The sequence below is a fragment of the Erithacus rubecula genome (assembly GCF_903797595.1).
Source record: "Erithacus rubecula genome assembly, chromosome: 4".
Taxonomy (NCBI): domain Eukaryota; kingdom Metazoa; phylum Chordata; class Aves; order Passeriformes; family Muscicapidae; genus Erithacus; species Erithacus rubecula.
The window spans coordinates 65,026,251-65,054,129 of record NC_136686.1 but is presented as its reverse complement, the minus strand read 5'-3'; the positions used below and the strand labels follow the sequence as shown (position 1 = coordinate 65,054,129).

At 40.9% G+C, this 27,879-nt stretch overlaps 1 protein-coding gene across 1 annotated transcript in view; it reads left to right on the top strand.

Moving 5' to 3' along the window:
• Positions 1-27,083, top strand: part of TAF3 (TATA-box binding protein associated factor 3) — a 110,445-nt gene extending 83,362 nt beyond the window's left edge. Inside the window, exons 3-7 of the mRNA XM_079305264.1 lie at positions 19-1,835; positions 6,642-6,724; positions 19,951-20,206; positions 24,130-24,236; positions 25,001-27,083. Coding sequence (XP_079161390.1) covers positions 19-1,835; positions 6,642-6,724; positions 19,951-20,206; positions 24,130-24,236; positions 25,001-25,115 — 2,378 coding nt within the window. The 3' untranslated portion in view covers positions 25,116-27,083. The remainder of the gene's footprint in view (positions 1-18; positions 1,836-6,641; positions 6,725-19,950; positions 20,207-24,129; positions 24,237-25,000) is intronic.
• The last annotated feature ends 796 nt before the right edge of the window (positions 27,084-27,879 follow it).

Sequence of the window (27,879 nt, the reverse complement as noted above, 5' to 3'; positions counted from 1 at the left end):
AAATGTTCTTTGTTACAGAAGAGGAAGAGGAGCAGGTTCCTACCGATGGAGGTACATCTGCAGAGGCCATGCAGGTCCCACTGGAAGAAGAAGGAGATATGGAAGAGGATGAGGCAATTAATGATGAGAACTACTTGAGCAAGAGACCATTAGAAAGTCCTGATGCTGAGGAATTCCCACCTGTGAAAAGGCCAAAACTGTCTGTTTGCAAAGGGGATGCCTTGGATGGAGCAGTGGAACCACGTGAGCCTCTTAGCTCAATAAATACACAAAAAGTCCCACCAATGCTTTCTCCAGTTCACGTTCAGGACAGTACAGACTTAGCCCCCCCTTCCCCAGAACCTCCCATGTTGGCTCCCATTGCAAAACCCCAAGTGCTGACCCCCAAAACTTCAGAGGCAAAGCCGTTTGTACCCAAAACAAAGTCCAAGACAAGTTCTCCAGGACAAAAGACAAAATCACCGAAAACTACACCCTCACCTGTGGTAGCTGGGAGTCCCATTCGTTCACCAAAACCTGGATCCAAAGAAAAAAAGTCACCAGGCCGTGCCAAGAGCCCAAAAAGCCCCAAAAGTCCAAAGGTTCCTGCTCATGTTCCGCAGCCACCTGTGAAGCCTGAAACACCGAGCAGAACCCCTGTGGCTGCACTGAATGAGAAGATAGGAAAGGAAAATATTCAAGTGAAACAGGGACAGACACCACCTGAGCCTGCCCCCAAGCCAAACATGGACAGCCAGGTGAAGAAAGCCCCAGTCATGGACAAGACCATTGATGACTCAATCGATGCTGTGATTGCTCGTGCGTGTGCAGAACGAGAACCCGATCCCTTCGAGTTTTCCTCCGGGTCTGAATCAGAAGGGGAAATTTTTACCAGTCCTAAAAGACTTTCTATTTCAGAGTCTACAACTCCTAAACCTTCTGTTCCTGCCAATAATGCAAATAAGGCAGGAGCTACTCCAATACCTGCCTCAGGTGGGACTTCGAGTTCAGACATTTCATGGACAATGGATGACTCAATTGATGAGGTCATTCGGAAAGCAAACATGGGGACACCTTCTAATCCACCTACCAACTTCCCTTACTTCTCCTCTCCTTCTGCTTCACCTCCAACTCCAGAGCCTCTTCTCAAAGTCTATGAAGAGAAAACCAAGTTGGCTTCATCGACAGAAGTGAAAAAGAAATTGAAAAAAGAGCTGAAAACTAAAATGAAGAAGAAAGAAAAACAAAAAGAAAAGGATAAAGAGAAGAACAAGGAGAAAAATAAGGATAAGGAAAAGAACAAGGAGAAAGATAAAGACAAGGAAGGAAACAAGGAAGCAAAGTTTCAGTGGAAGGAACTACTCAAAGAGGATGATCCTGATCCATATAAATTCAAATTAAAGGACTTTGAGGATGCTGACACAAAAGTAAAGTTGAAAGATGGCAATACCAAAAAAGAGAGAGAAAAACATAAAGATAAAAAGAAAGAGAAAGAGAAAGGCAAAAAGGACAAGGATAAAAAAGACAAAGAGAAACTCAAAGATAAGGGTAAGGAAGATAAGATAAAGGTGCCATCAGCACCTCTTGTGTTACCTCCCAAAGAAATGTCTATGCCTTTGTTCAGCACACCATCTGCCATGAGGCTTCCCAGCATGTTACCTTCCTTGTCTCCCATGCTACCTGAAAAACTATTTGAGGAGAAAGAGAAACCAAAAGAGAAGAAGAAGGACAAAAAAGAGAAGAAGAAAAAGAAAGAAAGGGAGAAGGACAAAGAAAAGGAAAAGAAGGAGAAGGAAAAGGAGAGGAAAGAAAGAGAAAAGAAAGAGAAAGAAAAGGAGAAACACAAACATGAAAAGGTAAGCTGGTGGTTGAATGAGTTGAGGTGGCACACTTGCTTGAAGAATCCACGTGGGTTCCTGTGTTTGCTGCTGAAAATTGTCCAGGAGCTTTGAAGAGAAGGGTGCTTACAGGTTTGGTGGTTTTTAGTAACAGCTCCAAGGAAGGTGTCCACCAAGAGCTTCAGAGATTATCCCACCTCTTTGGAAAACAAAAACAGTGCAATCTAGTTCTGTGAATTTGAAATGTGAGATTGTCCTGGCTTTTCTCAACTCACTTTTCACTTGGAAAAGCTGAAGCTCAGACTCAGCAACACCACACACAGCAAAGGGATGTGTTGTGATGCAGAAAGTTTGTTTTGTAGGTTTCCACTAGAATGGGAGCAACCCTATACCTTTTATATAAACTTTAAATTTTGTTTCTAAAAGTCTGCTGTTTCAAAATTTGTAGAAGCCTGGAGATTTCCAGGTGGACAGAAATGAGAAGCAGACTGCCTTCAAATAAATGTTATCTCACATGCTCAAAAGAGTTGCTGAGTCTTCTCTTAGCAGATCTGCCCCCTTGTTGCTCTGATTTGTTTGAAGTAAAAAAATTATTTTCAAATTATGGTCTAAGTGGTCAAATGTCACCTTTTGTTTCAAGTCTTATGCTTGAGAGACAGAAGGGGAGAGCTAATTTTCAAGGGGTTTGAGCTCCTTCCATTCCTCTAACTCTTACTGATTTTCATCAGCCAAAGATAATTTCTTCTTTCCAATATCACCTAATCTTGAGAATATATTTAATATTTAAGAAATGAAACCAGCATATTTGCATGTTATCAGATTTGAAATCCCATTAGAAGCAGCTCCCCTAATTCAGGATTTACTCTAATTTTTTTTGTCACTTCACCTTATAATACGCATTAAGTTGTTAATATTGAAAAGAAAGAAGAAAAGAAAGAGATTGTCTTCCTGTGTGATAACCTTGGATACAAGAGTTCCTAAATCTCTATCCTTAGCCTTAGGAAGCACTGTGTGAGTTCCATTTTTACCAGGATGCTCTTTACATCCTGCTTTGAGTGTAATACTCGTTTTGTACCAGCTCAGATTTGGGACATTCCTCACTCTCCTTTTCTTGCCACTCTTATCTTACCTGCTGGACTTGAAGCAAAGTGCTGATTTCAAAACTTGATACTTTTTTTTAAAGTTTACAAATGTTTTTTCCATGCAGAATTTGGGTGATGTGGAGAACTAAGGTTTGTCTGCTGTGGATGAGTTGGTGATTGACAAGGTGGTGGCCCAGTTGTCCATGATAATTTCATGTCTGGTTTTAGACTGCAGCAACACTTTCACAGACTCTCCATTTTATCTTGTGCCTGAGCTGTTTTGGCAGTATGTCATTGAGAATTTCTGCTGAATTTTCTTTTTTAAGTTAAATATGGGTGCATGTAAAATAGAGGCAATGAATTGCTTGTTTTCCATACATTCAGTTTTGCATTTCTTCTGCAGTTGTCTGTGCCAAGTTTGCTTTAAAATGATAAACAGTCATAAACAAACTGGTAAAACTTCAGTATAGACTCACCATATATATATATATTAGGAAATGGAGTTCAACACTAATGAAAACTTGGACAAATTAAATTGACAAAGCTGCCCATTACCTTGGCAAAAAGTCCCTGTCAAAAGATAAACTTTAAAGCTAGAATGCATGAAAGAGTCCCTAGATAGAATTAAAATTTAAACTGATTCTTGAGAGATAAGCTTTTTTTAAATCCACCTCTTTGCTGCAAGTCAGGATTTTAAAAATAAATTTCCCCTTTAAATCTCTTGAGCGATTTTCATTTTTTGCAAGGCCGCACTGCTGGTGTCCTGGAAAAATGGAGAGTTAGAGCTTTATCAGTTGGTGCCCTGAGGTATGTGGCAAAGAAGCTAAATCCTTGAAGATTAGCAAAAAAAATGCAGCACATGGCAATAAGGGGCTTATATGACTACTAGTATTAGTTCAGGTGAAAGAAGTATTGCTTATACATAAAACTGGACAAATCCACTGACAATGTATTTTTAGTTAGCTACAAAGGAGTCTTATATTGCTGGACTTTACCTCTTTGGTGATTTGGGAAGCTTAGTAATCCACTGTAAATGCTCTTCTGCTGGCCCCAATTCCCAGTATTACTCCAGAATGCTGCTCTTTCGTTTTAACCCCTAAAAGTACATGTTTCCTTAATTTAGCTTTTAGATCACACAATGACTTATTTAGCCAGCACTTGTGCTGCAGGAGCAAATGATCAAGTTACAGCTTGGGTGTTTAATCTGCCCAGAGCTCCTCAGAGGTGTGAGCACAACCTGGGAGATGAGTTTGTGGGCTCACTGCAGTTTCAGCTCCTGATAGCCAGGAGAAATATCAGAGTCCCATTTCTAGTATTGCTGTAGTTAAACAAAAGGCTGAGTCAGCTGTAATGTTCCCATTTCCTAAGTGTGTATCCCATCCTGTTGGGTGATTGAGGCTTTGTAGCAAGTTTTTCCTGGAATATTGCTGAAAGGTACAGAGCAGCAAACAGAACACTGCATAAATGGCAGAAAGCAGAAGCTGAAAGGTTCATGCTGGGAGTGTTTGGTGGTGGCACCAAGGAGGAGAAGCTTTGTCTCAGGGCTGCCTGCAGCTCCATGCCCTGCAGTGCTGTTGGGTGCTGCCCTTGGAGCCAGAAAAGGAGATCTGAGGCACTGCCTTGCAGCTCCACCAGATGAAAAGCAAACACTTGGAGCAGTTACACCCCACTTGTACTCCAGAGATTACCAGGCATGCTGTAGGAGTGACTGAGCAGCTCAGGGAGCAGCTGCTGACCCAGTTTCAGCTAACCTTAATAAGCTGAGCTGGAAACTAAAGTAGTTGAGGAACTGCATCAAGAGAAATGGAGCCATCCTTGCCAAAGCTGCCCCAAAGTGAGCTGCCCTTGCTCCTGTATCAAAATCCTGTCATCAGTGTAGAGGAAGACCAAGCTCTGCAAGATGTAACTCTGAATGCTCCTTGGTTTTCTCCCTGGTCTCATGATGTAAACCCTACACACAAACCCACGTTGTAGAAAGATGCTTCCTCTCTTGTATCAAAGGATAATATTTAGCATTGTGGTGGAGCCTTGTTTTCTTCTCCCAGCAGACTGTGATGTTGGGATCTGAGCATAAAGAAGTAGTTTATGTGCTTTTCTTCCACCCCATGAGCCCACACCACCACTATTTAGAGTAGTACCAAGGACCTTTATAAATGATGTGGGCATGTCTCTGGAAGCTGCAGCAGCAATGCCTGTCCTAAAACGTTTTATATTCAAAGCAGGCACTAAAGAGGAGGAAAAACCTGCAGGAAAAGAGGCAGGATAGCCTGTGCAAAGCTCAGTCATAGTCCTGAGCCTCCAGGGTTCAGTTTCAATCTCTGAGCAGTGAGTGATGTTACAGGTTAAGATGCTGGGAAAACAGAAAAAAGGCTCACCTATGGAAGATGGCAATGAAATTGTTGCAGGCATTAGAAGCTTCAGAGGAAAAATACTCTTGCAACACTCCAGAGGAATGATGTAACAAAAAATGGTTCTACATAAACAAAGCATGGAGAGAGGCCTGTGAAATCAGCTAATCCATATCCATGGAGAGCTGTATTGCAAAGCACAGTTCACTGTGTCAGAGCAGGAACATCACACAGACTGCTGTCCTCTCTATGGCCTGGACATCTCCTAGAGAGCAGCCCCAATTCTTTTGCCAAAATGTGTGGCACGAGATTCTATTACCTTTCTCAAAATAAATCCCACCTGAGCCCTCCCACTCTGGCCTGCTCTCTCCCACACTGCTTTCTGTGCTTTGCACTGATTGTTTACCCTCCCTTTTTCTATGAAAGCTTTGTGAAACTGGAGATTTGATCAGGTTTCCATTTAATGTATGCATATTTGTTTTGTCTCTTAAGTTCCTGGAACAGATTCAGCCTAGTGATTGTTTTATTAAATATGGTGACACACATGCTCAAAATGAGATCAGTCTCCATCTCTCTTTATATATCTCTCTATATATAATGTGTATACACTTGTCATATATGGATATGAGTAATGACTGGCTGGAGAATCATTACAGTGTCAGCTGTAGCATCTGTGGTCATTCTGTACAGGTTTTGCAAACCAGTAGCTCAATGGGAGTTGGTAATTTTGGCAAATGCTGGTACCATAAGTTCAAGGACAGATACCACGATGGAAATCCCAGGCCACTTGAAAAGTAGTCATTAAAAACCTCAGCCTAATTGCAGTAAAATGCAGTGCATGTTATGCCTGTGTGGATAAGAACTTTCATAAAGTATTCAGTATTGCTGAATTCAGCTTGGAGTTTGTTTGTTTTGTCTCTCCTTTTGATTCAAGAGTGTCATGGTACATTTATGTGATGAACCTGGAAAATAATTGAATTTCAATCTCAGAAAAATGTGCAAACACCAATGGGTGCCAGACAAGTTTGAGTACTAAGATCAGAGCATTTCATGTCATTGTTTAGAAACAAACTGGGAAGTTTTGTGTCTCTAGAAAACTATTTAATCAGGAAGATTTGCTAACAAATGATATCAGGAGGTATAAATGCAGCAAAATTTCATATGGTTTCTTTAGCTTAGAGTTGATGTTTGTGAATTGCTGCAGCTGGGACTCCCCACAGACTGAGATCCATCCACACCACGGGATGAAGTGAGAGAGAACAGTGATGAGTCTGTCGTAGCTTTGTCTCATTAAGTTGATATGCTCTGGTTAACTCCATCAGTGCTTTCATGTAATTAATATATTTTGGGAGTCTGCTCGCAGTCTTTGATTGATGATTGTGTTCCCTGCACAGATAAAGGTGGAACCAGTTGTTCCAGCTCCATCACCGGTTATTCCTCGGCTGACTCTGAGAGTGGGCGCAGGCCAGGACAAGATGTAAGTATGAATCCATCTGGGAGCTGTGTGCTCCACACTCCATCCTCTGGCACTTGTGGGACCTCTTCAGTGGGAAAAGCTTAAAAATCAGTGGCAAATGGCATTAGTACAACAAAGTGTATTCTCCAAGTGAAACCCATCACCTTCCATCTATCCTGCTGTGTGTCCTATTCCATGTCTTTCTAGGGTATGGATTGCTGGACTCCATCTAGGCTGGTATGATGCCTCCAGTGACATTTAGTGAGGTTTCTGTAATGCATGGTTATCCTGAGTGTAACCTACAGCTAAGTTTCACAACACTCCCCAGCTAACAGTTGTTTTGTGCTTTAAAACATAACAGTTGGAATTCCTTTATGCACATCTGTTTTATTGTAACTGTTGATGATTATTCATGAGTGTACCTAACGCATTTCAAGTGCTGGTTCATTAGCTCCCTAATTACTGGGTGCTGTTGTACAAATAATAGTTACTTTGTACTGGATGAGCATAAATAGGGTGATCCCTATCCTGAGATCATCCAGCATAAACAGGAGGCTGGAGAGGCTGGGGAAACAATGTGTCACCAGGCTTCTTAGGCTGGTCCTGTGTTGTATGTTGCTTTTAATCAGGTTTTTCGTGCTGGTTTCACGGCACAAAGCACACTTTCATGTGCAGTGGTGAACATGAGCACCACACAGATCTACCCTTTGCATTCCTCACATTAAATGCTGCAAATGCAGTTGTTTCTCTTATAGAGCCATTATGAACTAAACTCCCTAATCACTAATTTTTCTGCTCTAGAAGTTAAATGGGATTTTTGTGGTTATTTTCTTTTTCTCTGCTGTCCTGCTTCTCCCTGGTAGGTAACCATGGTTTTTAACTGGTTTGAAGCTTCTAAGGGACTTCAGTCATCCCTTGGTTTCTAAGGGACACCTGCACCCCAATTATTAATCATTTTTGCTTTCTTCCTTTCACAGTATTTGATTGTGATCTAAAATTTCCATGCCTCAGGTTGCTGTACAAAGTTCCAGCTTTCTTAGAATACTTGTCTGTCCTGCTGAGCATGATTTAAATGTGCATGGCCAGACATGCTGTCCCTTGAAAGCCCACAAATCCATTTTCCTTCTGGAGGAACTATGGATACTTTTCAATTCTACTTTTTAAAGGACTACAGAGTGTTTATATAGGAGAAATTAACTCATCTTTTCGAGGCAGAACTTCTCAATTAAAGTTCTGAAGCCATATTTTAGCACCAGTTATTTTCCAACCTTATCTCACCACAGTGTTTCTCATGCCCACACACATTTTGAGAGGAGACTTCAGATTCCATCTATTTGCTACAAATCATGTGGGTGCATCATTGTCATCCCTGCCAGCCCTTAGTGGGTCTGAGATACTGACATCTTGTTTCATGGGCTTTTGGGAAACTCACTTTTATTCCAGATCAATTTTTGCATCTTTAGTAGCACCCTCATCTGAGGACCTCATAGCAGGCAGAAAGGAAAGCTTTTTGATGTGTTACAGCAAGGGAAAGTTAAACTTACATTTCTCCTGTGTTGGTAATGAGGTTCTAAATATCTGGCAATTATCATATAAAAATGTTGTGTTTCAATTAGCCTGTCTCTGCAGTTTACTGACATGGGGCTGTTTGATGATACTGGAAAGGTGTAAGAAAAACTTTTAGGCATTCCTAGAATTTGATATGAGTAGAAACTAGATGGAGAAATTGGTTATTTCAATTTCTCTGTTAGAGAGAAGAGCTGTTTGGAAGCTTTTGGGAGTACTCAAGTACCTGTTCAATTTGTTTGGGGGAACTTCATATAGAACATCTTTAACAGATGTTCTTACAGCCCTTCATGAGGGCTGTCAGGAGTCTGAAGTGAAAATATCAGATTGATGGTGCATGGAATGGAGATTCACATCACACCATAAACTCAGCACAACCCCAGCACAATCTGAGTAACACAGCAGTGGCAAAATGCCTTTGCAGTGCAGTGAGCAGCTGGGGCTCTTCAGCCTGGGGAAGTGAAGGCAGTGGAGAGACCTTAGAGCCCTTCCAGTGCCTGAGGGGCTCCAAAAAAGCTGCAGAGGCACTTTCTACAAAGGCATGGAGTGACAGGATAGGGGGGACAAAAACTGACAGAGGGCAGGATGAGATGGGATATGAGGAAGGTGGTGAGACCCTGGCACAGGGTGCCCAGAGAAGCTCTGGCTGTCCCTGGATCCCTGGAAGTGTCCAAGGCCAGGTTGGACAGGACTTGGAGCAATATGGGATAGTGGAAGGTGTCCTTGTCCATGTCAGGGGGTTGGAACTGGATGATCTTTAAAGTCCTTTCCAACCCAAATCATTCTGTGATTTTATAATTTTACTTGTTGACTCCTGCTTGGACCAGAGTACAAAGTGGTGGCAGCAGCAGGAAAACCTTTTCTCTTGTGTTTGTGAATAAAAGTACATATTTCTCCCAGATTCAAAGTAATACCTGCATTCAGCCTTGTCTGGAGTGCAAATGTTCTTACAACACACATCAGCTCAAAAAAAGTGGCTATTAACAACATTGGGTTAATAGACATGAAAATGTATTATTGCTGAAGGATGGACAAACCAATATTGGAAAAACTGTCCTACTTAAGAGTTTTTTTGCAAGTGTTTTAACTGCACAGTAAAACAAGAAGAAAGTAGATGATTATCAAAGCATTTCCATCTTAGTTGTAAACAATTACAGCAATACTTGCATGGATGCCACATTAGAAGAAATTTACTGGATTCCATTCTAATGCAATTAGAGCTAATTTTGTTCTTTAAATGAATAAAAGGTCAGCTAGTAAATCTAGTTTATCTCAAGTCCAGGCTTCAATAAATTGTTTTATTTAATTTGTTGTAAAAGATCTTATCCTTAATGGGCCTTGCTCTTATTGGTTTGCTTGGGTTCTAAAATATTTATGACCACCTTTTTAGATATGATTTGAATGATATGTTGGAAAGGTTTTTCACTTTTTTTTTTTTTTTTTTTTCATTCCAGTGTTATCAAGGTAGATTGCTAATTTAGTTAGTATAGGAAGGAACTAGAGATGCTATCTTTTTTCAAAACAAAACAAGCAAAACAAAAAACACAGACTTTTAAATTTTAAATGAACTGCAAATGATGAGTAGGGTTTAATAGTTTTATTCAATTACATCATGGCTTCTTTTTGTCTTGTTATTTTTCCTAAGCACTATCATTTTTCAACATAAGCTTTTTTTATATCATATCTATTGATAATGTGTTGACATTCCAGCTACTACTACAGCTGACATACAGCAAAAGTACATGCTGTTATGTTTTATACTTCCCATAAATTTAGTCTACATTTAAATACAGCCTTTAAGAAAAAACACATGGCTGCTGACACTGATGCCAGACCACAAAGCACAGTACTACTCACTGGGTGCTGTTTCAGTGTTTCTGTGCCCTGGAAGCAGGATATATGTTCTTTGTGAAATCAGGTCTCCAAATTTACCTTAGAATTTCAGCCTTTTGCTCCAGACCCATATCATAACTCTGCCATCAGCAGGGAACCTGGAAAGCAGACAGGAAGAAGGGGGAAGACAGGCATTTTAACAATGTTTAACTGGTAAACCTGACCTGCTGCTCTAATGAAATTGTCCTTTGTCTTCTATATTTTTTAAGTGAGTAGATACATGACTTTCTCTAAAAACAAATCACATGCTCAGATATGTATGTGTGTGTGCCTATAAAAATGTATATTAAATAACCTGTGAATTGTAAGATAAAATCCTAAAACAATTAAGGGATGAAAAAAAAATTGTTACCCAGATACTTAATTGGCCCACTAAAAATCTTTATTACTTGGTAGGATATTGTAAGTCCAAGACCAACTTATTTTTATGTAGAGGCTCATTTTGACAAAAAGCCATGAGCAGAACCAGCTGACATCCTGTGCAGAGGATCTCAAAACCAAGGGTCAAGATAGAGAAATTGTCCTGTGATCATAGATGTGACCTCTCTGTATAATATCAGTGACCCAGAAGAGTATTTCTGGGACTAGGAGGATAGGAGAACCTAGTTTATTACACCAAGTTTCTTGATTATCATCCAAGAACTTCTATATGGGAGAATGAATCCATTAGTCCAAAACTTCCCCCACAGGGAGGAATTTTTTCCCAATATCCAGTCTAACCCTGCCCTTCTCTATTTTCTCAAGAATTTGTTATTTTAAGTGCAATTCAAAATTGCAGTAAATCAGTTCTTCACTTATACTTTTTGAAATCCCACAGAACTATATAATCTCACCTGTAATATGCAGAGTGCCACCAAGTGTATGTTCACCAAAAAAGAAATGCCTTAATGAGGGATCTTCTGTCTTCAACAAGCTTGATTTATGAAAGAGTTGAGTTGCAAACTCTACAGAGACTGAATTTTCTTGGGAAAACTGCACACACACATACACAATCAGAATTTAGAAGTCATGGCACCAAGGGAGGAGAGAAGAAGAAGAAGGTTTTAACAAATGCATCCATATGCTTGTTACTGACCTGGCTGAAGAAAGAAATTAGGCAAGGACTGTGTTGGTGCTCCCCAAAGCTCACTGGGGATCTGAGTTGCTGCTGTAACATAAATATGTTTTCTTTTAGAACTATTCAAACTCTGTGTGAGTTGTGGAAAAGAAGATGGATATCCAAAACTTTGCTGCTGGTTGCAGTTAAACTAGAATCCTGCCCTGTGCAATTTCCAAGAATGCAACTGATCATTACATTTGGTGTATATTCAGGAGCTTCTTTAATAGAGTTTTTCTCATACAGATAAATCAGTGGATGTGAAGGAACTTTTGAACTTTGGGTGCTGTTTAGTGGAGCACTAGTCAGACTTTGATAATTTACATTATTGCCTTCATAGTATTTGCCCACAAAAGCTGGATAATGGGGTTCATTAGGCTCCCTTTACAGGCATACCCAAATTGTTTGCCTCCAGCCTTGGCTCCCTACATGTGGCTGGGGAGGGAAGGATTGGCTTTTTATTGACTTGTCAAGCCTTAGGTTTGCATTACCAGCCAAGTAGCTCATGACCCATTGCATTTATTGCACTGTTCTGTGGTGGGGAAACAGGTAAAGGAATCCTGCTGGAAGCCCCTCCTTGCACACATTGCAATGAATAAGGGCAGTGTTTGGAGCAGGTGAGGCACTGTGACCAAGCCTGGGACAGACAGGGTGGCACTGTGGGACACAGCTGTGGGTGGTGTTGGTTACCCTGCCATTGCTTATTCAGGGAAAAGCTCCAGAGGAGAATTCATTGAGGAATTACAGAGGAGAGGTTAAAAAAAAAAAAAAAAAAAAAAAAAAAAAAAGTGATACTTGAGGGAGAAAAATGGAGAAGGGTAACCACTGTTTGGGAAAATTAAACAATAGAGTGCAAGCAGTAAAAGTCTGTGTTTATTGCTGTGCTAATGGCATCCCAATTATTTTAGCAGGGAAAGGCCATGTTAGCTGTGCATTGGCAGAACTACTGCTCTGGGTGTCAATCCAACTTGTGCTGTAAAAGAGCATGTAATGGTGAAATCATTTTTGATATGATCAATAGACCACCTAAGTGAGGAGGCAGAGTAATGAAAAATGATCTTGCTCCTCTCCAAGGTGTGCTGAAGGAATTCCAGTGATCTTTACAGCTTTCATCAATCTTTGTGAGTGTATTTACTGACATAGCCACATTTCTCTGTTCTCTGGTCTTTTAAATTATAAGAGCTGGAGGACTGATTTTTGGTGCCTTTTTAAATGCTGGATGTATTTTAATGAAGATACTGTGTCAGCTATGATTCATATCCCTTTCCCAATTGTTCTTTTTTAGTGTAATATATTGGCCCAAATCCTGCTGTAAAATCCCCATGTGTGGTCCTGTACCTTTCCAAAAGGCTCTTTCACTTTGGTGGAGGTTCCCCAGCCTCTCCTTTGCTGCAGGATTGCAGCTTTTACATGAAAAAAAAAAGTGAAGAATATCATATCCCTTTTACCAAGCCAAGTAAATGATCATTTTTGTTTGTATTTCTAGAGGTGATTTAGCACAGCTTTTTCTTCTTTGAACATGAATTAAATTTACAACTTCAGATTTAGTCCTAAGGTTTTTTCTTCCTTTTATTTTTTTTAATTACTGAAGCCACCCCAACTAATTATTCATCCTGTTTATGGTAGGTAGTAGTCTGTGGCAAATTATTTTCATTTTGCTGCTGGCCACACTGGGTGATGACTCCAAAAGTGAATCCATAAAAAGGCTTGAGTCATTAGAAAACAAAACAACTTACTGTGAGATTATTTGATTTTGCTGCTTATTGCTCAAGAGTAAAAAAAAAAAAAATGTACACTGTATACCACAATTAAAAAAAAATTACTTCAGGCAGGTTTAGACACATGAGGGAATTGCTTGTGTAAATGGCCATGAGCAGCTGCCCTTGTGAAGCACAACAGAAACTGATCAAATATGTGTGAAAGATTAGAAAGGCAGATGGGTATTTATTTCAAAAATAAACTTTCCATGGAGGATGACTGCAAGAGAAAGGTACTGATTTGTTCTTGTCTTTGACAGAGGTGCTTGGTTTTATTCACTCTTTCATTGAGGTTTTTAAACAAAAGTGAGGAAACTGCATAGACCCAAGGATTTGTGAGATAGTTCCTGGAGCTGGATGTGGACAAGAAGAGCATAAATAGCCACAAAAGAGCAGATGGTCCTACCTGAATTTAGTGAAGCTGTCCTGTTAGCAATTGATCTTCAGCTCTACAGTGTCTCCAAGTCCAGGACTGTCTGTGTTACTTGTGTCTTTCAAAAACAAGCTTGGTAACAAGTTGAAAATTACAGTTTTAAAGATTTTCTAAACCCATCCTGGTGCAACTTTCTGGTACTTAATACAATTCATATTCTATACCAGTTCCCACCAAAAAGGGAGGATATAGGACTGGTTTATGGGCAATCTCCTAGATCATGTATCCCATAACATTTCACAAAACAAATGACAATAAAAGGTAATTTGCTGGGAAGAGAAAGTTAGCAAAGAGCTCATTGACATAAACATGTTTTACCAGGTTCTGGTTTTGCTCTTGAGAACTCAGCAGAAGGGGTTGGTGCCAGGTGGTTTTAACATTGAAGATGTTTGTTATTGATGATAAGAGAAAAAAAAAAGATGAAAGATACCAAGATGCCACGCTAGCAGCTCAGTTGTGTTTGGTCAGACTGGCAGTGAACCATCCAGAGGTGTAAGTCAGAAGGGTGAGAAAATGGGAGGCAGATTTAGGAGTCATGGACAGCAAGGTGCTTGTGGTTGTTGGGAGAAATAGTCTGGGTGTAACAGATACAGAGGGTGAAGGCCAAGGGCAGGACTGTGTTTCACTTAAAGTAATGGGAAAATAAACAGGAGAAAACCTGTAATTCAGTTTCAACAGTGCATCATGTGTCCATAAAGCAAAGGAGATAGCTGGAAGTGTCAGCTAGACTGAATGTCCAGGTGTTTGTGGAGCTTTGCCATAATGTCAGAATAGTAGAGTCATAGAATAATTTATGCTGGAAAAGATGTCTTAGATCATCAAATCCTAACCCAGCACTGCAAAGTCCATCACTAAACTGTGTGCACAAGTGACAAATCAATATGTGTCACTTCTAAATCCCTCCAGGGATGGGTGGCTCTACCACTGCCATGGGCAGCCTGTTCCAGTGCTTCTCAAACCTTTCAAGGAAATAATTTGCTCTAATATCCAATCTGAACCTCCTTGGGCTCAATTAGAAGCTTTTTCCTCTTGTCCTTTCACTTGTTACTTGGCAGAAAAGACCATCCCCTACCTGGCTGGACCTCCTGTTGGGGAGTCCTAGAAAGTGATAAAATCCCCCTGAGCCTCCTTTTCTCCAGGCTGAGCCCCCCCAGCTCCCTCAGCTGCACCTGCTCCAGACCCTTCCCCAGCTCCTCTGAAATGGAGAATGAGCTGTTGGTCTCCATGTGCACCTTTGAAGGTCAACATGCTTTACCTGGGAGAAGCAAGCACCCAAAAGAGTGGATGTTATCTTGGAATAATGATTTTTCTTGATGGAGAAGAATAGCACATGGCAGGTGATGTTAAAGTGCTGAAGTCTTTTCACTTGCAAAATTGCTTGGGGCTCTGTTGGAGGTTTGGTGCATTCTGGCACTCTGCAAACTCACAGGTTGGTCACAGCTTCTGCTTGTGGAGCTTCTGTTTGCCAATATGACTTGTTTGCACAGAATAAAATATTCAGCAGGGCATGAAACAGCAAATAAATTTGCCTTTCTAAAAGTAATAGAGGAATTAGCCTACATTACAGAGCTTAAATCACACTGACTCTCCTCCAGGGCTGGAATAAAATTTTAAGAATCACCTGTTATCTTTGAAGAATCTAAACCATATGGAAATTTCCTGATTTCCTTAGGTGTTTTTGACACTCTTACCCATAAGTCTTAGAGGTTTAGTTGTTTTCTGGTGCAAGGTGTGAGATTTTTCAGTAACAAAATAGTTACATCACTTTCTAGCATCAAGGAATTTATATCAATAAGGGAATATCAAAGCTAACAGATAATATGATCATTGATAATCTAAATGAATTGCACTAGTTTCAGTTATGTCAGTGCAGTTGATAGTGTAATTTTCTTACACACAGAGACCCATTTATCTCATTCTTACTTAAAAATGGGTCATGGATTCAGAAAATAATTAGAACTTTTCAAATGTTACTTTTTTCCTCTGGGCAGAGAAACAGTTTCTTGGGAGCTCTGCCTCGGAGAAACAAAGATTACTGTGATTTTTTACTAAACCTTTCAAAGTACTGATGCAGCATTTTTTTGGAGCTCATTGCCCATAGCAATCATTCCTCCCTGTGGCCCATATCCTGTTTTTGAAAAGCCATTTCCTTTTGGTGCATGTCTTTCCCCTGTGTTGAGGTGAAGCAGTCAATGGGGCTTTCAGCCGTAAGGATCAGGATGAAATCAAATAAATTACTTCCAAAGATAGGAAACCATTTCACACCTTGGAGCTTCATTTTGCTCCAGATGTAGAATGTTACAGCTCCTGCCACTTAGAGCTGATTAGAAACCAACTGACCTGTTGCAACACTTCAGATCTTGGTAGAATGTGCATTTTGCCTGCAAGCTGGCACTTGGTGTTCATCCATTTGGGTACTGTGAACAGGGTGATTGCCCCAGAGTGATGATTAAAAAGGGTTTTCATTCACTCTACCCTCCTGAGAAACAGAAACATTGAAGTTTTCTTTTCTTCCTTCCCCTTGGAGCAGTGTTGGACACAGTTTTAAAACAGTAGATAAGTGTTGAATCTTTACATAAGGGTGTGAGGCACTGGCACAGGATGCCCAGGGAGGTTTTGGACTCCTGTCCCTGGAAGTGTTCAAGATCAGGTTGGATGGGGCTCTGAAAAACCTGGTCTACAGGAAGGTGTCCCTGCCATGGCTGAGGAGATGGGACTGGAATATCTTTAAGGTCCCTTCCAACCCAATCTTCCCTTCTTTGATTCCATGAGATCTCTCTCCTCAGCTGAAATTCAGATATTACACACTGTTGTCTTGGCCCAACACAGCCTTGACATAGTTGAGCAGAAGTGGCAATGGAAAATTCCATTCAGTTCTCAAAATTCTGTTTGCACTGGAACAGATTGTGAGGAAGAAAAATAACTTAAATTTGCATTTGTCAGGAAGCTTTATGCTCTGCTCTTTTAGCAAAGGGGCTATAAAAAACAACACAGAAAAATTATAATTATGGCATTTGAGGATTTCTCTGTCCTTCTATCCTTCCACTTTAAATTTTACATCCCTCTGATTTGTTCCCTTTTTATTACTTTTAGATATGGTTTCTAGGTTACTATTGGGCACTCTGTGACAAATCAATACATGTTCAGTGATAAATATATTGAGGTTCTGTAAGCAGGACAGCTCTTGCTGGCATTTGAAAAGAAATCCAAAGTGAATTTAGGTTGGACACAACCAAATACACAGTGTTTACATTAATTTTGGGATTTTTTTCAAAGGGAGTGGCAACCTGTAGTCACAATTTATGGAGGCTCTTATTACCACATCTATTCCATATTCTCACACCCCTTTATTCTGAGGAACTGTTTTGATTCAAAAACAACTTTTAATTGACTATTTTATCTTTCAATGTAGAATCTGTTTGTAGTACATTGCCAGGCAAGCAGCCTGCAGAGAAATGCAGTTCTTGTGTCAGGACTCTGTGTTAGTAGTGTTTGATGTTAATTTGTGTTTGACTGCTCAAAAAAATACTCATTCAGTCTCAGTTTTAGAGTTCTTGGATTGGTGTGGAGAAGGAGCTGAAAGTCTGTTTTATGTAGTATTATTCTTGCAGACTAAGTGATGATTTTGGACACATGAAAACACATTTGAGAAATAAGGTAACAACAATATATGTGTGGTGATGTCCCGAGGAAGAGTTTAAATCCCAGCAGGACTCAGGTGGATCGAGGCTGTGCTGCAGTGAGAGCCACCTACTTACAGTGTGCTCTGTGCCTCAATTTTCCCGTCTATAAAACAGAGCTCATAAATCTTGCCATCATTTACATAGTGTTTTGATATCAGGTTTCTCTCCAAGTCTGAAGTAACAGTAATTATTAGTCGTGGGACTGCTATTTCCCTTTGATTTCTCCCCACCTCCATATTGCCATGTGTGCAGCCCCTTCTTCAGGACAGGCTAAACCACCCTCGCTGGGATTACTCCATCACCTCTAATGGGGCAGCACAAAACCATTCATTTCTCCACTCTGGAGTCTAAAGTCTCTGAACTTCATTAGCCCAAGGGAGTGGTAAGCCCAAGCGTGCTCCGAAATGCCGATCTCCTGTTTTGATAACTGAGCTCTAAAATCAAGATAAACAAGCTGCCCTATATACTGAACATGTCCTAATTGCACACTCCAGGCAGCCCAGCCAATCCCTGTGCTAATGAATATTTGTAGTTTTGGAAGATTTCACATGTGGTGCTCCTTGCAGCTTCTGCAGTTATTAGCAGAGTGGCTTCGAAGACCCTGTGCAGGAGGAGGAGCTGGCTTTAGACCAAGAAACTCTGTAATTTAATTTCATGTGTTAGCTGGGCATGGTCACTCTTATTCAAATTGTATTAGCTAATACTTCTTTCAGACTGTTTATGCTGCGTGCAAAGTTGTGTTTAAAGCCCTATTAGCTAATACATTTCCTAGTCTAGACTTGGGGAGGGTTGACTCCCTGAAGAACTCCTAGCAAGGCTTTGTTTACTTGCAGGAGGTGGGAGAGGGAGGCAGGAAAAGAAGGGGCAATGATGTTTGAAACCATCCAAATGTCTTTGCTGCTCCTAAATTTTGCTTTCTGTCCCTATCCTCACTTTTGTGATTGCTAAGAGTTTGTTTATTGAGAGGTGGCTCTCAAATCATGAGGATAACTTTGTAAACCATGGGAATATTGGCACCAACCAAGGTTTTGGGCATTCAGCATTGGGAGCCAGGGCTGTCTGTGGAATGGGGAAAACACAGAAGAAGCATCTGAGCTGGGGATGGCTAGTCTGGCAGGAGCCCCACACTGAGACATTCACTGATCCAGAAACACATCATGAGCCAAAGAGAAAGCTTCTTTGGTGGGAGATAACAGTGAGGTTTTGGATGTTCCCCACTAACAGGAGGAGGCTGGTTTTGATGCGTAGGTTGCTCTCAGGATGGCCTGATAGTAGTTCCTTCCTTCCTTCTGCAAGTCACAGACAACATAAATTAAGACTCTTGCACTTTGACTCACAGTCTAGCACCTTACTGACACATATACAGAGCCTGAGCCCCACATTAGCTCCCTGAAGCAATCAAAGGGACATATGTAGTGTGAATGTCCTCAGTGTTGCTGATGGAAGAATCATCTATCACCTTATAGATTCCACTCTTTGATTTTCTCCTGTTTGCTCATAAAAGGTGTGATGCTGCAGCTGGGGATTAGGCAGGACTACCAAACTCATTGCTCTTGTTTCATAATATGTTTTTACTATAACTCACCACAGTTCTGATTTTGTAGTGCAGGTGGCATATCTTGTGAGGAAAACCACCATTATCTCAGCCAGGCATTGCATACTGTATAATTCCAAGCCTTCCTTAAATGATGCTTGGAATTTTATTGACTTGAAATTCAGGCAATGTCTCCAATCATAGTGATACTGCTTTGGAGTATCAGGGTTGCATTAAACTCCAAAGTTGAACTTAGAATTCCCACTGGCAGTGGAATTCTGGTTCTCAGGAGTCATTGCAATATGATTTTTGTCATGGTTTTTCTACTGATGTCCCCATTTTTTACTTTCTTAAGGCATCCTTGTCCCTGAAATGTCTTAACCTTTCTTTAAATCACCCTCTTCGTACAGTCCCATCATAAATCAGTCACTCCCACAGTTCCCATTCAAATATAAATAAATTAGTTAAATGGTTTACCAAAATGTGGTAAAACAAATAGACCTATCCTGTGTTTTGATTGAGGTTTTAGTTGTTTTTTGGGTTTTCCTTTTCCTTCTCTTTATGTTTCTAGCCTAGAGCCTTGTAATAAGTGCTTTTTCTGGCTTGTCTGTGAAATTGCATGCACATAATAACACTGTGTATCAACAGTCATTAATAAACCTTGGGTCCTCTATGTATCCCCCTTCCTGGGCAGGATTGCTCTATACAGTGTATTTACTAGAGCTACATCCTGTCTACTTCAGCTACTCCAGTAAGTAGCAATATTTTAACTGCTGAGTGTCTAGTGTGCGTCATTTATTTGTCCTGACTAGATCCACTGCTGCTTTCATAAACATTTGGGGAAAGAAATACCAAACTAGCAAATATTTGCAGAACCCCCTAATGTAGGATCTTAACAGGATGATATTGTCTCTCAGTTTGAAGATTAAAATCAGTGCTGTTCACAGCTGATTAACTTTCCTTTCTAATATTTCCCACAAATTGAGCTAATGCAATAAAACTTAACGAAACAAGGTTTAGTTAAAGCCACAGAGAATATTTATATGACAGTGAGGAACAGACTGGCTCAGGCTGTCCTGGCATTCACTTTGTAATGGCTCTGTGCTTTATTCTGTAAATGGATGGGTGCAGCAATGACAGCAGTCCTTGTGTGGGGTTGAACAGCCTCTTTGGTGACTCCAGGGTGACATGAATTAACTGCTCTATATTTTCTTTCTCTCTAGTCAGTGATGGATCGTTGCTTTTCTCCCATCAGCTCTAACAATTCTCAATGTTGGTCCTGCAGAGTCATCAGCAAGGTGGTGTCAGCTCCAGAGGCCAAACCTCCCACTCCAGCAGCACGGCCCAAGACGCCTCCGCCTGTGCCATCACCGGTGCCAGCTCCTGTCCATGTCACCCCTCCTCCTGCTCCAGCTCCTCCTCCTCCACAGGCCACCATCTCACCAGTCCTGATCCCACCACCCTCCCCAGCTGTGTCAGCAGCTGGAGGCTCCAAAGCTCCTGTCAGGAGCGTGGTGACCGAGACCGTCAGTACTTACGTGGTAGGTGACACACGCCGTGCTCTGTCCCAGTGCCATTCCTCTCTGGAATTGCTGAGCTCCTGGGTGCCTCATCAGCTCAAACTCATGGTTCCTGGATTCCTGATGTTGCTCTCTGTTAAAATGCTGTTTATCCAGCCCTTGTTTCCATACAGGTTTTGAGGAGTTAATAATTGAAAATTACAACTTGGACTGAATTTTTCACTGGTTCCCAGTTCCACATTTAAGTTCCTTCTAACAAGTCCAACTATATCCCATACAATATTTTCTGCTAACTGAGCTAGAGCACTTATTTTTGGAGGTGGGGTTTTTTTATAGGTGCTTTCAAAAGTGCTGAATTGAAACCTCAAATGTCAGACTCACCATAGATTTTGCTGTCAGTCAGGTAACGTACAAAACCCTCATACAACATCAAGGACTTGACTTAGCCCTCATTTGAAATGTGTAGAGTCCACTAATCTCTTTCCTGGTTTCCTTGACATACAGAAATTGCAGATGTTTGTGCATCTCAGAAGTTTGTAGATTGTTCATTAGTCTGCACTTCATTTGTGTGTTTGACACATGCTCTGAACTTGGCCTCTGTCGGGCAGCATTCTTCATTCCTTTGGAAAAGTCTCTTGTGTAACATGGTGTAGGAACTGCATTCCCTAAAAGAATGTGGATATATGTCTGGGTAGGACAAGACTTGCTGTGCTGCTGAGAATTTCTGCTTTAGATGCTGTGTGAAATGAAGTCCTGAGCATTCCTGATCCTTGAAAAGCAGCACAAGGGTAGTAGTGTTGTTATTCTCTCTGTCCTGGCTAAATTCCAGCATGATTGGTGACACCTTGCTTAGCTGCAGTTTAAAAATCCCACCATTTAAAGCACCTAAAGCTTACTTTTATTACAGAGTTTGCTGTGCTTGATTTTTTTTTTTTTTTTAATTTTTATGATTCTTGTTCTAGTATTGATTTCTAATATAAATCTACCCTGCATTTCTAATGGAAAGGTGCTTCCCTGCTGGACTTAAACTGCTGTATCATGTTACTGGTCTCTATTTAAACAGCTGCTACATTTCACTCCTGAGTTAGTTACAGCACTGGACAATGTCACACAAGCTCTGCATATCCTTGGGGTGCAGGACACAGCCTTACCTTTGGTATCACAGTGTAAACCCACAGTCACTCTTATTATTACAGACACCAGTATTACTGTCATTGTTATTATTACAGTAGTGCCCAAAGGTTTCAAAATTTACTTTAAGAGAGAAACATTTCCTTAAGGCTCTGCTACATCCCATTTTCTTCGGTAATTATGAAATTATTTAGAGATTATGTTAGTCTTAAAATGAAAATCTAGCACTGTGCCTGGATATATCCAGTGGTAATACTTTAGCACCTTAATGGAGAATTCAGAGGATATGGAGGCTCCTGGTTATTTTTGCTTTTCACAAAACCATAGATTATCACAGATTGGTTTGGGTTGGAAGGAGCCTTAAAGACCATCTTGGTCCAGCCCCCTGCCACAAGCAGGGACACCTTCCACTCAACCAGGTATTCAGACCCCATCCCACCTAGCCTTGAACAGTTCCAGGGGTAGGAAGTCCACCACCTCTCTGGACAACCTGTACAGTGCCTCACCACCCTTGTTGTAAATATTTTTTTCCTAATACACAATCTAAACCTACTTGCCTTCAACTTTAGACCATTCCCTCTTGTCCTGTCACTCCAGGCCCTTGTGAAAAGTGATGTTCTAGAACATTACAGTTGAATCCAAGGCTTTACTGCATTAGGACCCAACTATGTGCACATGCAGAGAAACACCTGATGTTACAGATTTATAAGTCAAAATGCTCAGAGAGGGGTTGGGGAAGAAGAAAATTATTAATAACTATTAGCCTATTATATGAAGGAAATCCAGGAGACAGAGTGATTTTCCTCAGATCACATGGGAAAGCTGTTTTAGAGATAAGAGTGTGACAGAGGTGCCTAGCTCCCTTCTGCAGGGGAGGAGAGGAGGGTGATTTTATAGTTCAAGAAAGAGAGGATACACATCTCCCTGTTGGATAGCATCTCAGTCCATGTGCTCTGCTCATTAGCTCTCAGTGGTTTGCACTAACACAGCAGTCAGCAATCCTGCTCTGTCCCTCCTTGCATGACCCTTGGCTCATTTGGGAATGAGAAGTTAAGCAATATTTTTAATATTCAGCAGCACAAGTTCTTGTTTAACAAACAGACAGAGGTTTCTGTGATTATAGACCACCCTGCCCCTGTCCAGTCCCTGAGAACTGAGGCAGCCATTCTGCAGGGGAAAAAAATACCTGAAAAACTAAGTTTGGAAAAGTTAGAGAGTCAATTTTGTGATGGGGCAACATCTGGCAGTGTTGCCTACACCTGTCAGGGCCAGTGCCCAAAACAGGCAGCACCAGAAATGAGGTGCCTGTGCTGGGGGATGATGGGGGTGCAGCCAGGTGTATGGGCAGGTTTGGTAGCCCTGACCCAACATCCCACAGCATCCCTTCTCTGCAGCACCATGGCACAGCATCCCCTCCCTCCCCAACAGGGTTATCCCACTGAAATGCCTCTGCACCTCTTCACTCTGAGCCCAGACACTTCACCTGGGGAGCAGATGCTTCTCCAGCAACTTAAAATGACTGTGCAGATGTGAGATTAGATGGTAGATAGGAATGATTATTGCAATCAATCAGCTTGGAAATTGAGTTAATGTTATGATGGTGCCTACTCCGTATCTCTGTTGAAAAGGGGATTGTTCCCTGGTTAATATTCCTGGGACTTGTATTTTTGAGGTTTAAACCACAAAAACATTCAGGGCTTTAAGAGGAATCAGGGAAGAGTGATGTGTTGGTTGCAGCTCTGGTACATTCCTATTGATTTTTCAGGAAATGGTCTAAGATGTACAGACCACCGTGTAGTGACTTTTTTTTTTTTTTTTTTTTTTTTTTCACAAAGAACATTTGGGGCTTTTCATCTACTTTTTAATATCATGTTTGTAAGCTGTACAGATAGCAAAAAGTTATTGCCTGAGATATGTATAAATGCACAAAAGCTGAGAACAAACCAGTTTCTGCTTTGGAGATTCAACGATAATGCACAAATCTTCATAAAGGAGTGATGGAGTCAGGGTAATGCCCCAGACATTTTGTACTTTGTGTTGTTAATTGCACTCCTTTAGGTGGATTCTGTGACATTTTACGTGTATGTTTTTAGCAAAGAGCTGTTCAAGAACCACTGGAAATCTAAAAACACAAACAATGGGTCCAGCAGGATATAAACATTAAAAAAATGCATATGATGAACCTGGTGAGCAGCTGCCCAGCACTGTAAATGATCTGCCTTTCTTGTTTCATTTACCCTTTAGTAAATTGTACTGCGACAGAAATGTCATAAGGGGAATGGAAAGTTACTCAGTAACAACTTTTTTTATATCCTGATCTTATCAGCTCGTTGGAGTTGAAGACTTTGGCTAATAAGTAATGCAGCAATATATACACACGGCGCTGTATATTTTACATGCACATAAGAACTGTTATCTTTCTCAGGAGGCTGCCGTGGCTCCTGCCTGCCATTAACAGGGTCGAATTTTAAAGGTATAGACAGAGAGGGAATTGTGTCCTTAAGCCCTGGCTCTGTGTGTGAATGCCCATGCTTGGCTCGGGTGGTGTAACTGGCTTTACTGGTTCACAGGACAATGCAGGAAAATACATGATTCTGTCCTCATGAGCAGTGTAGGAAAATCAATTAAGACGTAACACTGAGCTCTCATGATCAGAGAATTCACACATAACAACAGGGGCTGCTGAATGGCTTAGCCAGATAAGCAAGAAACCTTTTTTTTTTTTTTTTTTTTGTGGGTTAGTTTTTTTAAATATCAATTTTCCTGCTTGCTTAGCCCTGAAAACCAGCTAACTTTGCTTTTCTTTGCACCAGATCCGAGATGAGTGGGGTAACCAGATCTGGATCTGTCCTGGCTGTAACAAGCCAGATGATGGCAGTCCAATGATAGGTTGTGATGACTGCGATGATTGGTATCACTGGTAAGTTCTTCTCATCCATCCTGCTCTGCCACTGCCTGGCAGATTGGGGCTATATTATTAAAAAAACCTTTTTTTTTCCTAATAGTTCGTGACGTTGGGAATATTTAAATAGCTTTACTGTGTCCAATTTAATAATCTGGAAGATATTTTTATCTCTGTTGCTCTGGAATTTGAAAAGGCAGATTTTAAGCTGTGAAGGAGAGTTACTTTTTAATTAATGGGCATTGGTGATAACGGTTGTTTTTGAAACTGCTGGGAAATATTGCTGATTCCGGTAATTTTGTGAGAACTACAGGATTATGAGCACAGTGTATACAGATAGACAGTTCAAATTATGAAGCATTGTATGAACAGTAATATAAATGTCAGCTCTTATAAAAAGGTTAGGGGAAATTAATCACTTTTTAGGCAATTTTTTTTTTTAAAACTACATAAAATCATAAGGGTTTTTGCAGATATGTTAAAGAAACATTTGAAATTATTTTAAATCTAGTCTATTACACCTGGAAGAGCACTCATATTTTCTACTAAAATAACACTTTTTATCTGAGTATCCTTTTGTATCACTTTTTGCCCTAAGTATTTCTCTTTTGTTTCAAAGTGAGAAACCTTAGGTTTGGGTCATTACATTCATTAAGATAATGATAATTGCTATATTAATTCCAAGGCCAGATTTTGTCTGCCAGTGGAAAGTTTCATTTTTTTGGGTTAAGAAACCAAAGTTACTCCAGCGAGATGATGTGCTATTTTCCCCTCCTCCACAGGCCTTGCGTTGGGCTTACAGCTGCACCCCCAGAAGAGATGCAGTGGTTCTGCTCCAAGTGTGCCAACAAAAGGAAGGATAAAAAACACAAGAAGAGGAAGCACAGGGCGCACTGAGGCCGGGCAGGGACTGAAGCGGCGCCGGCACCGCGGCAGCTCCCGGCCCCGCGGGGCTGCAGAGGCTCCACCAGGGCTCAGTCCCTGCAGCCAGCAGGGCGAGGAGATGCCCTGGGTGGGGGGCTGGTGGGGTCCACACCCTGCCCCAGCCCAGGGTGCTGCATTTGGCTACATCCTGATGCTGTCCCTGCTGTCCCTTGCCCCTGCCAAAGGGGAGTTTGCACAGAGCGAGCGAAGACCTGGGCGGTTCCTGCTCCCGCTCCTGTGGCTCGGCAGCAGCACGGATGAATGTTGTAAATACAGATATCTGTCCTATTCTTTCTTGATTTCTTATTAATCCCTCTTGAGCCTTTGCAGTAAGGTGCTGAGAGGAGGAGAAAATGTAAATTGCAGTAAGTTGTAAACTGAGACAGCCTTCTGGAATGATTTCTGTAGTCTGGATACAGTTCAGCCTCCACTCTTGCTGAGCCAGATAATCATAATGTGGAAATAAAAAGTGGCTGGTAAATATTTTTGTGACGAGAAAATATGAAGCTTTTTTCCTTGATTTTTAGTACTAACATAAAATAAACATGTTCAAGCTTTTGTGATATATCTTCTATTTTTAAAGAAAAAGTTTCTATTGTGTCAATTTTTTTCTTCCGTGTGAATTTCTTTCGGTGGACCTGTAATATATTTTATACTTTGACTTTTGGTTGTTTTTTTTTTTTTTTTAAAGTCTTTGTCAACCTACCTTTTCATTGCTTGTACATTTCATCAGTGTGTAAAAACACTTCCCATTAAAAGGTTTTCACACGTGTAAATACCTGATATTTATAAAGTAATTTTTTTTTTTAATTATTTCTTAGGGCTTGAGGATTTTTTGTTGTCGTTTGCCCGAGAATGCAAACCTAGCAGCTACTGAAAGCCTGTGTGACAAAGGCCTGTCCTCATGGCTGTGAGGGATTGGTGGGCTCTGCCCCAGCTGTGTGTGCACGAGGAGGTGGCCAGCACCATAATTAGGCCTCAATTCAGATACTTAAACATGTGGCAACTTCTTAAGAAGTGAGTAATCCTATTGCCTTCAAGGAGCCTGTTCCCACACTTGGTTATACATGTACTTAAATGCCTTCTGAATTGGGAGCTTAGGCCAGGGGGGCTCTGCACTTCTAGTGGCAGCTACAGCGTGTTAATCTGTAGCTGGGATGGACTTTTTTTTTTTCCCTTTTTCTCTATTTTTTTTTTTTTTTTTAACAAGTGGTTAGGGAGTTTGCCAAAAGCATCGTATTTAGGTAGAGGAGATGCAGGTGTGTTCCTCTGCTTTGTGTATCCCCTTGGAAAGAACAGTAAACTGAACCCCAGTCACATTCCCCGTTGAAAATGTGGAAGGAAGGTGCAGAGAAAATGAAATAAAAGTCAGTGTTAGATATTGTAGTGCAATGGGTCTCAGAGATGAATAAGAATAAACCTTGAAAATAATTTATGCCTTTTGTTTTCTAATTTTAGATTGCATTGGTTAATTTGGGGATATTTGTATTTTAAACCAATGCAATGAGAACGTCTGATATTGGAGAAATATGTCCCTTTCACCTGTTGTGCAGATATTAAGAGTTATTTTTTAAATGCATCCAAATTGATACTAATGAGAGTGAATTAGTCATGTTTTTAAAAGTACCAGTCTAGTTAGGGAAATGAGGCTTTGCTGATAGAACTGTTAAATTGCAAATCAGTGGAGATATGGATGAAATGGGTTTATTAAAAGTACACTGTTACCTGCTTTGTTCAATGCCATCTCGTTTATATTCCGTCCCTGTTAATTACCAGTCAAGAAAGTTCTTGGGTTTGATTTTTTTTATTCTATTTTATTTTGAATTGTTGGATGTTGCAATGCTGATTTTTGGGTTTTTCCACATGTAATGTGCAGACATTCAAAATACGCCGTCTTTGGTCATTTCTGGTTGCAATAATAAAGAAATTAGCTTTTGGTAAGTTGTTTATGCATTTCCTCCTCCTCTCCATGAATCAGAACTTCTCACATTTAATCAGCTGAATTACTCAGGATGCCATGGGAGGGCTGAACTTGCCCCATTCCATGGCTGTTCAGATCTTTCTCTGCATGCTTGGCCTTGCTGCTGCTGGGTTGGTTTCTCAACCTGGCTTTTATGATTTTATAAATGACCCCTGTGGCAATAAAACCAAAGCATCATTTTCAGGAGGCTTGTGTGGTTGAGGGGATTAGTAATGGGAGAAGGGGCCCTTCACCTCTGGGTCATCAGTTTGAAGCCATGCTTGGTGCTGAGCCTGCCTCCCTCTCACTTATGCTGGTGTGGGTCAGGAATCAGTGCCATAAATGAATAATGATTCCAGAAATGGTTATCCCTGAGCAGCCATGTGGCTTGGACCTTCTTTACAGACCCTGGCCCCAGCCAGCACTGAGCAAGCCCAGCTCCTTCCCCAGACCTTTGTATTTGCTGCTGGTAACTTCACAGATTGGGTTATTTCTCCATAAACTTTATGTGTGGAAAGTTAGGGAGCAGTTGGGGCTGCTCCCTAAAGTCACTGCTTGATTTTGGGGTTGAGATTTTTATTCATCTGAATCCTTTTATGATTTGTGCTTTGGACACCACCATCCATGAGAAGGGGGCACGGTGGGTGGGTTGCAGGTTGGTTTGCTCACTGGATGTCATGGGAGAGCATCCAACTCTCTGGTTTTCCTGCCTTGAAATGCAGCTTCAAGAGGTGCATCATTTTGAGGCACTGCTTCTGGAGTAGAACTGGTGTAGAG